Source organism: Cetorhinus maximus, chromosome 3, assembly GCF_964194155.1.
Source record: "Cetorhinus maximus chromosome 3, sCetMax3.hap1.1, whole genome shotgun sequence".
Taxonomy (NCBI): domain Eukaryota; kingdom Metazoa; phylum Chordata; class Chondrichthyes; order Lamniformes; family Cetorhinidae; genus Cetorhinus; species Cetorhinus maximus.
Window position 1 is genome coordinate 20,120,704 of NC_135881.1, and position 12,552 is coordinate 20,133,255.

The 12,552-nt window shown below is 39.6% G+C and overlaps 1 protein-coding gene across 13 annotated transcripts in view; it reads right to left on the minus strand.

Moving 5' to 3' along the window:
- The window catches only part of kmt2ca (lysine (K)-specific methyltransferase 2Ca), a 455,613-nt gene that overhangs the window by 198,501 nt on the left and 244,560 nt on the right, over window positions 1-12,552 (minus strand). For 12 of the 13 annotated variants that reach the window (XR_013575392.1, XR_013575394.1, XM_078537008.1 and 9 more), the window contains exons 8-11: window positions 9,806-9,968; window positions 8,322-8,493; window positions 4,622-4,736; window positions 268-443 (exon numbers count right to left, since the gene is read on the minus strand). Coding sequence is in view for 11 of the 13 variants with exons in the window: in XM_078537008.1 (XP_078393134.1) it covers window positions 268-443; window positions 4,622-4,736; window positions 8,322-8,493; window positions 9,806-9,968 (626 nt within the window). In the remaining 2 variants the exon portion in view is untranslated. Of the gene's footprint in view, window positions 1-267; window positions 444-1,797; window positions 1,815-4,621; window positions 4,737-8,321; window positions 8,494-9,805; window positions 9,969-12,552 lie in introns of those variants that run through there. The other variant, XM_078537014.1, reaches the window with a different exon arrangement.

Here is a 12,552-nt window from a genome sequence, read left to right on the forward strand (position 1 = left end):
TTAAATTATCGACAGGCAGGTAGGTATTTCAAACCAATCAATTTTTAAATGCCCTAGCTACTTAACAATACTGCACTCAACTATGTACAGATTGACAAGGTTAGCTGAGTAGGCAATGCTTAAAGCAGCAAGTAATAAATGGATAGTCAAAATGCGAGGGCAAAGGACAGAATGCAAAAATAAAGAATCAAAAGAAAATTACATATGCTAAAGGCAACCCTCAATGATGCTATGGTTATAACATCCAAGTCAGAGAAACCTTCTTACCTCTTGCACATCTGACAATGCAGCATATCCTTCTGTGAGTCTTGGTAGCAGGTCTTGTCACAGAGTGGACAAGGCAGGCTGTGGTCTTGTTGCTGGTAACAGGTAGCACAAAGTGAACAATTGTGATGCCAATGAGTGCTGGTCCGTGCACCACAGTCAACACACACCCTGCAATTCTGAAGTGGGAAAAAAAGATGCGTGTTAAATTATATCAGATAAGTACAACAAGACAACCAAATAATGTAAGCTAATTAATGATTCAATCTGACAAGGCGGTTTACAAATAATGAAACAAAAACAAGAAAACTGGAAATCTAAAACAAAGACAGTAAATTATGGAAGTACACAAAGCAGTCAGTATCTGTAAACAGAAAAAAAAGTTCTCTTACTTTACGGGTTCTGTCTAATTGGTTATTTTACTTCCAGAATTTTCTGCTATTGCTTAAGGTGACTGATGCAACCTCAGGAATTATCCGACTTCCATGTATTTCCAAAGAATTTTGTTGGAAGATGAACTTTTTGATGAATTCACATGTGCATAGAAATTAAACTATGGCAGCTTGTTATCCAGTGCCATTGACTTCCACATAACAATTTGTAAATTGGCTATCTTGTGAACACTGAAAAGTTCTTGGGACTGGTTTGTAATTATATTTGTGAGGACATTGGTAAAATAACTGGTGGATGCAAAGACAGGGAAGTCAGTGCTTTGCAGTGGACTATACTGCAATATATATATATATATATATGCCAGTATGAGAAACAGTCAGGGATATTGTTAGGAAAGGTTCTATCAGGAGTTGATATGTGACTTGGGGCCCTTTAGTGGAAGAGAGTCAAGAGGCTGTGGTATGAAGTCTGGACAATAACGAAAATGAAGAATGAGCAATCACTGTTCAGTCTGTCTATCATATTCAATCCTTTAGGTTTGTATCCGAGAACTAAGACCATTTTAAAAATCTCATTCCAGCCTGGTGACAAGTTGTATTCATCTACTGAACACTGAGATCAGCATTTCCTACGCTAAGTAGCAATGTACAGCATTCGCTGAGTGGCAGTACATAGCATTTGAAGCTTTGATATACAAAATGAGAAATTAAATGCAATTTGTTTATTTTTTTGCATAGGAGGAGGGGGGTTAATATTGAACTTGCAAAGTGGTGCTAGAAAGTGACCAGAAACTTATACAAACTTTGAAATCCAATGTCAGCATCAAAAGCTCACAGATTAGAGTCAGAGTAAAGCTCCGGGTCCATTGTATCCAACCTCATAACAGCATTGCCCTCCCCCAAACCCACCCAACAGAAGAAATTTCTACTTTCCAGTTCAGTCATGCTTAGACACTCCCTGAGCCAGACTGCCATTTAGTGCCAAGTTATCAAATTACAAGCAATTCTGTGATGTAGACTTGCACCAAAGTCAAATGGTTAACTAGTTAAAGTTTTACTTGTACAGCATGCTTCAGACCTATTGTGCTGACAGGAGGCATATTTCAGAGGGCTATATGGGGAACTGCAGGCACAAACTCACATTGCTTCTGGGGACAAGGCTCCCTGGGGTGATGCTGCAGTGATTGACAGGTGCTCCTGTGTTTACAGCATATGCCAAAAACTATTACTGAAGCACTGTACCTGAAAATTGGAGGAAAAAATAACACTGACAGAGACATGAGCAGGAGACATGAAAGGAAGGCCAGTTTCAGACTAAATGTACACCTACAGTTAAAAATCATAAGCACTTCTGAAGAGTTTGACACCCATAATCAAAACTATAGGATACAAGTTCATTTATTTCATGTGCTAAGCAAATTCTGCATTTCTACACTGTTATGTTCATTTTTAAATATTCAATCATTTGTGCAACTCTTACACTGATGAAAAGTGTTTTTGAAAGTTGGAACTGTTTTTAAGTTTTTGTTAGAAAGAAACAAACTCGTAACATGTGCATGCTGGCACTCTTAATAAATTGCACTAATCACACAGTACTGGAGGTGTAGCTGCAAACCAACAATGCCCATGCTGTATTGCCAAACCTGACTAGATCACTATTAGATGCAACCAAGTGGATACCATTTGCGTGCCCTAAGTGTGCAAGAGCATTGTTGAAGAAATTCATTACTTTGCATAATTTGTAGTATATAAATCACAATAACATAAACAGAAGTGCTTTTGTTTTACAAAACTGAGAACCAAGTGTAGGCATCACCAAGGTTAAGTAAAAAAAAAATGAGACAAATTGGAAAGGGCTAACATCAAGTTTGGGTTTTTTAACACCTGAAGCTTGGACAGTGAAAGAAAAAGACTGATTACAGGAGGCAGGGTTTCCACAGCTTTGATGTCAAACAAATAAACTCAAGTAGCAGACAAGATTTTGTTTCTCTAGCATTCTTCTGGTTGGACTCCCTAGCTCTACCTGCAATTTATGCAAAATTCCTGTCAACCCATATTCTGCCATGCCTACCAACATCACTATGCTTGCCAACTTTCATTGACTCCATCTTTTATTGCATGAAATTTGTACTTGTAATATGTCAATGGTCTTCTTTACCTTCACAAACCTCTGGCTCCAAATCCCAGCTTGTACCCTCTGATTCTTACATGGTACCAAAATCTCCAGAATTTTCTCCCTAAACTTCTTTGCTTCTCCATCTTTTACTAGTCTCAAAACGGACCTCTTTGACCATGCCCTCAGTCACTTGCCCAACTTCTCTCCAATTTCCTGCTTTGGGTGTCCACCTCCCTCCCCCATAATCACCTTGGGACACTTCGTGAAAGACTCTACATACATGTAAGTTGTTATTGTGATTAATAGTGTGACTAGTCTTGACTGCAACACTGTAAAGTTGCTGGAAGGAAAAAAAAACAAATAGTCAACAGAATTTGAAGGAATATAGTGCTCAAGGAAGGTGGGTCTAGAATCATCAGCCAACTCTCAGTCCTGCCTAACAATCATTCCCAGCTGCTTGTGCTGTGGCAAATACTGAACAAGCACATTTAGTGCTGAGAAACAACATTTAAGTTCACAACAGACCCCCAAGGAGCGACAAGCAGGTTTGGACAGCATGAAAATGCACCAAAGGCAAACATGAGGCAAAAACAAGAAGCTCAAGCTTTGGATCGAGAAACTTGAGTCCCAGGCCCTGGCCAGTCACCTCCCAGGTATAGCTCAATTGAATAATTATTTTCCACCAGGTGGTGGGCAATTTTATGGGCAAGTTAAAATATTTTTTCCTAATTTTGAAGAGTGATTACATCTTATAGATTTTGGTTTTAGCTGGGCACTCTGAGGTGAAAAAAGTGGCCAGAATATTGAGTATTGTACCAAATTTCCAGGTATTTTTCAATAGCTCTCTCTCCCTTTAGTAAACTTTGCCAAGTACTTTGGTGAAGAATCTTAAAAAATCTATTCAGTCAGTTGATTTTCTATTGATTCAGGACCTCAAAAGAGTGAACAATCTCTTTGGGGCATGAAAGTCAAACAGCTGAAACAAACATCATAAAGCGTATAGGGTTGTGTGGCTGAGTTTAAGTGCCAGGTGGGAATGCTATGTAGTGAGAAGCTGACCTGTCCTGGAGCAGAACCAGGGAAGCCCAGACGATTTTAACAATTGGGCCCAGTTGGTGAGAAGTGGGGTGTAGCTGAGAATGAGCTTCTGCACTGGTAAGTCTTTATGGAGTGCAGGAGTCCAACGGGGTCCACTATTGACAGAAGCAAGTCTGGGGCATGGGAGACCCAAAGGAGCACTCCTGCTCCTCTTGGTCTGCAAGTAAATAAAAATAATTCATGATTTTGTTTCAGTAGCTTACCTTTTTTGGCCTCTTTGATCCTAGATCTACTTCCTGGCAGCTTTAGCTTGGCTAGGAAACACCATTTCTGCCAGCTCGGGCCTCAGATTGATATTGTAGTTGAGCTCCGATGAGTCGCTGGAACTCAATCTCTATATTCAAATAAGGGCCTTGCTAGCTACAAGCCGCTCTCCTTGCTTGTGCAGGGGTATAGGTAAAATAGGTAGAAGGCAGTGAGCATGTCTCTGGCTCCATCTTAACTGCTTGCTTTGTGCAAGGCGTGGGGTATTAAAAATCCCCCAATAGGTGCAGATAGATCAGTGGGACAGGACAGATAGCCAAGGAGCATAGCTTTGGCTCCAAAATTAAAAATAGCATTCAGGTAGTGGGTGGAAGGGGCCGCAGGCTTGTGTGATGGAGAGAAGGTTCTATGACATATTATAATCTAAATATATAAAGATTATTTTGATTGCTTTCAGAAACCTCACAAGCATTTATCAATTTTTCTTGGGTCAGATGCAATGTTTACGGTCCAAATGTGATATTAACAGATTAAAATCATCACTCACTTTACACCTCCAGCCATTTGTAGGTATTGACTCCATTGCTGGTTGGAGGCAAAATGTGTGATAGCCTTTGTCACAGATGTCGCAAACCAACATTTTGCTGTCATCGCCTGGATGCCTGAAAGGATAAAAAAATGATAAACTTAAAGATAGTTTCCTTGAAATATCAAACAAGCTGTACGATTCCAAAACTTGCAAAGAACCCGAGTCTTCGAACCCTCACAGGTGATAAAGCAGACAAAACAAATCTTGAGTATTACTGAGAAAAGAGACATGTCTAAGCTTTTGGTCTTGCGCTCGTCAGGGCACTCGCAAGAATACCAACATAAGGGGGAAAACAATTTATACAGTATGTGAGGAGAGTGTTGATTGGTTGGCAAGTGACGTTGCCATGGAGAATGCACCGCTGATGGTGACTGACAGTTAACAGCCAAGCCCTGTCTGAAATTTAAACCAGGCAGCTTGACCCTGATTGGTCAAGGCATTGCCCTGAGGAACGAGTCAGCAAATGGCTGTCATTTATTTTGTTTATCTGAAACAGGCGCAATGTATGCACATGTTCTTTTAGTCTGCAAAGAACAGGGCCCTGTGTATTAATATACGTAGCATCCAATACACATAAATGAGCCACATTGCGAGCATGACTGACATCTTAAATAGGTTGTCAGCGTAATTATTAGCACATTGAGGATTTAGCAAATATTGCCCAATCTCAGAATCACATTTAACGTTGGACACTTTTGAGTTTTGCAAGCTTGGGCTGGTTGGGTATGGTCTGTATCCTACCAATTGCGAACAACAGCTGGGGCATGCTGTTAGATACGATCCACCAGCCTTTGGGACGTATGGCCTACATACCTAGTGTCACATTCGTGAAATTCATATACCACATTAGCCATTTGTGTGATAGGCAAAACATCTTCTTTGCGTTGACGGCAGCATCCTGTTAATGGCGAATTCCACTCGTGTTGCGACTGCATAGTAGCAGTGCGAAACAGCTAGCTTCGCCTGTTGCTCAACTTTTTGAGATACCTTGCCCTTCCATGGTAATCTGAGATAGACTGGGCACTTTTCAGGGCCGAAAGTGACAGCCTTAGGCCCGTTCATGAGTTTGCGTGATATACAGTGCAAGATGATCTGATCAGCATAGCCATTATCCCACAGGATGCCTTTGGTGTGCCTTATTTCATCATCAAGCTTGCAAGGTGAGCAAATTTGCAAAGGCCATACAGGACTTGCAGATCAATAGCAATGCTGTGTCCATGTGCTCATTTGACATTGCTAGCTTATTCAACAGTGTTCCACTTAAGGAAGCCATAGATATTTATGCTGCAGCACTAATCATGGCGATCTAGACGTGCCACCATTGTGTGAATTAGGATTCATTGAACTTATGAACTCAGCAACTCGTGCAGTTGAGTTCAGTTTTTAATGACACCATGTATGCCCAAATAGGTTGCCATAGGTACCCCTCTAGGCCCAGCTCTTGCAAACATCTTTGTTGGGTTCCATGAGAAATGTGTCTTCGGTGGAATGACACCTAACCTCTTACCCCTCGCATATTTCCAATATGTGGATGATATGTTGGCTATAATTAAAATTGCAGCTGCATGTAACTATCTTCTTACATGTCTTAATGGGCTCCATCCTGTGCTCAAATTCACCTATGAAATGGAGCAGCCAAATTAACTCCCTTTCTTTGATATACTAGTTGAGAAATCTGCCAGGGGATACTCTACCATGGTCTACCGCAACACCACTTGCCAACCAATCAGCACCCTCTTCACATATAGTTTTCCCCCTTATATTGGTATTCTTGCGAGTGTCCTGATGAGTGCAAGATGAAAAGCTTAGACATGTCTCTTTTTTTCAGCAATAAACAAATCTTGTGTTGAATAGTTATTTCAGAGCATTACCACTGACAACGGCGCCAGTTCAACTGACAGACTGAAGGATAAACAAGGATCAAAAACTTTTTGAACAAGAGGTGGAATTTTCTGTGCCCCCTGGAGTTGGGCATGATTGGTGGCGTTAGCGGACAATATGGCACGATCGGTTTTATGACTATCGTCCGCTCAGCTTTCCCACATCGTACGTCGGGAACCTCATTATAATACATCTGCATATAATTATCGGCCAGCCCTCCAGATCTGACCCCCCCCAAGGTTGTACATCCACGGCGGCGGAAAAGCAGGCCGATGTGTTTCCCAACAGCACATAAAAGGCGTGCACTTGGCGGCCTGCACTTTCAGGGGTGCTTGGAGGTGAGTACACAGTAACGTTGTGCAGTGCTCGCCAGGGTCGCCTGCTGTTGAAGCGACTGGTGGCAGGAGGCAAGGGCAGCCCTAACATTGAATATAGCGCACAAGCATTTGGGGTGGGGAGTAGGGTGGGCCAATGAAGTGGCCACGCATAAAGTGACCATTTCTCTGCAACTGTGACAGTTCAGGCACAGCCACATTGATGCGATTGGGGTCAGGCTCCTAGCTTATCTGCCCACTCAAGCAGAGGCATCAAAGTGCCACCAAGTGCTCCAGAGCTTTCCCCTGGTCCTTGCAGTGTCAGCTAACGAAAACAGTTTTTCTTTGTTCATCTTATCTAACCTTGTCATAATCATATACACCTCCATCAAAGCTGCCCTCTGTGTCCGTTCCCCATGGAGAACAACCCAAGCCTCTCCAACCTAACCTTTTAGCTAAAATTCCTCATCCCTGGAACCATTCTGGTAAATCTCCTCTGCACTCTCCCAAGGACCCTCACATTATTCCTGAAGTGTGATGACCAGAACACACGCTTGAAATGAAATAGGTGAAGTATCAACATTTTCCATAGTACAAAATGAAATAAGGCAATGAATAACTGATTTATGATAAATAAGGTACAAGTCTTTATATCTGAGAAATATAAATTTTTCCCTGAAAATGCAAGATGCATTCTTAATTGCAAAAAGGTACCATCCTTAGATTCATGCCATTTTTAACATACTTTGAGATTTAGTACTAATGGACAATTCTAAAAGGCAATTTGAAGTTTAGAAACCTACAAAGTTGTTGTTTTCACCAAAACTCTATGAATGTTCCATCAGTAAAATCAAAATTCTGCACTTATGCTTTTATTTTGAGCAATGTTTCAAATTATGACCAAGGTAATTGAGGGCAAACAGCCCTGCATCCATATTTTCTGCAGGTCAGTACTTATTGGCGGCATAATGGAGAAGTGACAGATGAGAAGCTCTGCAACTACAGATAACAAACAAAAAACACATATTCCTAATAAAACCTTTTGACTGCTATTGGCACAATTCCCTACAGTGTGGAATTTGTGTTTCTATGAATATCGAAGCTTGGAAATTGCTGAATGAATACAGGAAGACGAACATTAAAATTAAGCTACATATTTGTCTTTGTACAGAGTTAAAAGAAACAATCCTTTGACTAAAATATTATAAAGCAAGGGCCTTAGTAAAATAATTTTTCTTCAACTTAACATAAGGATTTTTTTTTACATTTTACCATATTTACATTTTATTTACAACTTAGAATGAACTGCTTCCCTTGCCCCACTTTTTATCTCAATTCACACAATTACATCATTTATGATGTGATCCATTTATACAAATCTTGGTATAAAAAAAGCTTTTCTATCTTAAACCTTAAATACTTGCACTCACGTTAAAAAAGGAAGCATTTAACATGGAATTTACCTGCAGGTCTGGCAGATTTTGCATTCTGGGCACTGCCAACCAGCCCGTTTCAAAGGGGTCACAACTATGTCTAGGCATGCTCCATGGTAATGCTGTCCACAACTAGTGCAGAAAAGTTGGTCTAAAAGTTCTCCCGGGCTGTCACAAACAGCACAATTTGCTTCTTCTTTAGCTGAAGAATAAAATATTATCAAAAAATATTTGAGTGCAATTTGAGTGATTACCTGTTGCGCTCAAATCAAGAATAAGGATGCATTCAAGTCCTTGTGTCTGAAGGTTTTTTAATAAATCAGCCAACTACAGAACTCAACATTTGACAACTTCTCATTTCTCAACACATGAAAAGAGAAAGTAATAAATGGTCTATCTCTCAACTTCAGCTGGACAATTTTTGTTGGTTCACAGGTCAGCTTTAGGCAACGTATTATGCTGTAGTGAACATCAACCAAGAAAAATCTAGTACCAGTCTCCTGGTGGTTCTGCACTTACAAAGAGTCATTCAGAAAAGGGAGATCCTGGATTTAATATTTGGCCTGTGCTTAATTAACTGATGTGGTGTGCACTGAGGTGTTACGATTGACTTCAGTTTTGGGGATTTTGGAAGGAAGAAACAAAAATCAGACTGGATTTCCATTCCTGTTCCCGATGCATCTTGGAAAGAGTAGACTAGATGTTTTGGTTGGGTGAGGATATGATGGGTCCCTGCTGGGATGTCACTAGTGGTTAATAAGATGCTGCACTTATTATCTAGATGCACACATGAAGTATGGTTACACTTGTGAGGCTCCAAAGGGCTGTCAACATTCGTAGAATATTAATATAGCATTTCACCACCTTCGGAGAAAAGAGTAAGTTTAACATGAAATATATGGTCCAACTAAGACTACTTAGCCTGTGGCTTCCAATGTGTTGAACAAAGAACAGGATCAATGGTAGCTACAAAAAAAATCCAGAGAGGAAATTAATTGGCTGTCTGGGAGAAGGTAGGGGAATAAAGAGGAAAAATAAAGTAGCCAATTAATTAGGTAATAAAAAGGCACCATGGTGGAGCAAAAGTCGAAGTTCAGATTTGGCCATTAGACCAAGGTTCTTCAAAGTTGCACTGCAATTCACATCAGATTGAAAAGTGTCAACACAATTGCACTCCAGATAAATAGTAAATTAAGTGTAGTCAGCTGTGGCAGAGTACTGGCATACAAAATTGTCCAATTTCAAAAGGCCTGGAGAAGGAAATTGTGACCCAACACCTGCACCCCCATCCACCCCACCAACTCTCCCAATTCCTCCAAGTTTACAATATAATTCATTAAAAGCAATTCTAGATTTGTTTCTAAAAACATCCAATCCATCTTGCAAACCTGCAGTCAGCTTTCATTACATATATAAGAGTTAGGTTGGATTTTGATATTTCAACGGTTCTGGAACATAAACCAGGATTTGGAAAGTATCTATGTGGAGCAGGAATTGGAATGCGTTGCACTCACATCGTTCCGGAGCCTGGTCGATGTGTTCTGGACAGAGGAGAGTGAGTGTCTTGATATCCTGAAATGTACCAGCTCCAGCTGCACATGGATAGTGGTAAAGCTGATTGCATTTCACTTCTGAGCATTTGATGGTGGCTCCAAGGTGCTTACAGTATGCACAATGCTGAAATAAAATAAATATCAGGTGAGGATTTTTAAATAAAAAAGTCCATTTAAATACTGGAACTTATAACTTGCAGGGTATTACAGGGTATTCATTCAGCGTACAAATAGTACTTGCCCACGCACAGCCACAACAATTTTGCTTCAAGATTGGCATTTCCTAAGCAATGACAGCTGCAGAATCACCAATGAAAAATATTTCAACAAAATGGATCATCTCTACAGATATGTTTGAAAATCAGATATTTTTAAACGCCAACAATTGACGTTCAGTACAAGTGCTCAATAAAAAATTAAGTACTAACAAACCAACCATGCACAAAAGTGATATCTGACAACAAATGAAAGCAGTTTGTTTTTGCCTTTAACTGTGATAACCATGTCCAATAAACTTGTTGATAATCTCATGACACAGGAATCATAGAGACAGCGAAGATTTCAGGGTCTGTATAATTAATTCTTTATGTAAGCGATTTAAATTTTTTTTTAGAATAAATGCAGATATAGGTGAAGTAAATTATCTGGATTTCTGGCAGTTCCTGAGCCAGACCCTTAAATTAAAACTAAGAACATATGTTTTATGTGAAACTTTTACTCAAATCAATAGGAAAAATAAACGCAAATGTCATTATGACTTTAACAAAGACAATTTGACATCACTTTTACAAAATAAAATCGATTCTGTAACAATTACACACAATCTCTCAGTATAAACAAAAGTGAAATTAAGTGGTGTAATCACTCCTTCGTTCACAAACATAAATTAAGTATCACTAATATTCGTAAATGTACTTTTAAAACTGTGTCCCCTTCTTCCACTCTTTCAATCTAAATTAGATTGTTTTTCCACATTTACTTTCCATATCACTTATTTTCCTTGATTGTGGAATATAATTGACACTGAGCAGGGGGGAAAAGGAAGGTAAATTATAAGGCTGCACAAAAGTCCCGAGTAGGCTTTTAAAGGCAGGGAAGGTGATACTTAAGGTGAAGGGATTGGGAGGTAGTTTTAGAGGACAGAGGTATGACGGATGGAAGAGCAGTCTCTGAAGACAAAGTGAATAGGAGAAAAGAGGAAAAAAGCCAGTGTCAAAGGAACATAAGGTGTTAGCAGCAGCATTGGGTTCAAAGAAGCCACAAAGGAGAACTTGCAAGATCATTAAGCATTGGTAATCTTGAAGTTGATTCCTTTAATTATCTGTAGCTATTAAACAGCTGTCAACACTGATCCTATCTGACCAATTCCTTGATTTTTCTGAGGAAAAACACAACCAAATTGACTGTGGTAAAATGTTACAACATTGCATACTTAGCTTTTCAAATGGCATTTTATAAAGTTCCAAATGAAAGATGATTAATTTAGCTTAACGAAGTGAAGATTTCAGTAAATCAGGGCAAAACTTTAGATATTAGTACAAAATTGGCTGATGTTAGCAAACAATTGTCATTGGTTACAGGGATAATGACAACACTCTGTGATTCAGAGGATCTGAAACATGGCTCTGCAAGGCTAGGAACAGTGGTGTTTTTCCAATGCAAGAGCATTTCAAACAATTTCTAACTAGGTTTTTTATATTAACTGCATGGTGGGACTAGCTTCTACTGACCATCTACGTCAATGAGTAAAGCTACAAAAAAAAAGGACCAAGCCACGCAGTGTTAGATTCAATTTTATTCAAGCTGATTGCAACTGGGGACACCAATTCTAGGCAACTGGAAAAGAAGAGGGGAAAACAGAGTACGGGCGAGTGTGTAGTAGTAATGTAATGAATGATAAGTGATTGAATGGAATGTTCTGAGCCTCCGTGATTAGAAAAAGTTAATGGAGTCTGCCGGATAAACTCATGTGATGTTCAACGAGGACCATAAAAAAAACTGCTCAATGTACAATAGTTTGACAAAGAGGCTATTTGTTTTGAAAATATATGGAATTGGCATTATGCATTGTGTCCAGCAATGTCATTTCTCAATAACCAATCTTTCTTGCTGACCCCATCCTGCCAAAATCAGTTTTATATAGTGGTTCACATATGGCAACAGAAGTTATCTTAAGTCAGCCAGTGTTGCACGATGTCATACAAAGTATTTGCGTGAAATACTCTGTAAATTCGGGTGCTCTTTCTGGCACAGCACCATCTGTTTATAAATTCTGCTCCCAATTTGTATAAATCTTTCCCTTTTTCCTTCATATTCTAGTCTCACCATTCACATCCCACACCACTTCTTGCCTCATTCAGTCTTATTGCTGTAGTCTTATGTTTGATTATTTCCTTATGCCTCACCCTTCCCTCTCCTGCATTATCTTACCACCTTATCTGGCAGATTCTTTTCTTTACTCCTTCAGGTCAAAATATATGTGCAAATTTAGCATCGTCATCATTGGCAAGACTGAGAATTTAAATCAATGTTCTTGGACTAAAACAGAACAAAGGATGTGGAAGTATTAAGAGGAGTAAACTAATGGGTGTGCACTATATGTGAAGAGAGCTCAGGGAGGCTGACATTAAGATGCACAGGTGATAAACCCCCCCCCCCCGTGTTTATTAAATCATACCATGTACATTTTAATTTGAAACAGTTCAAAA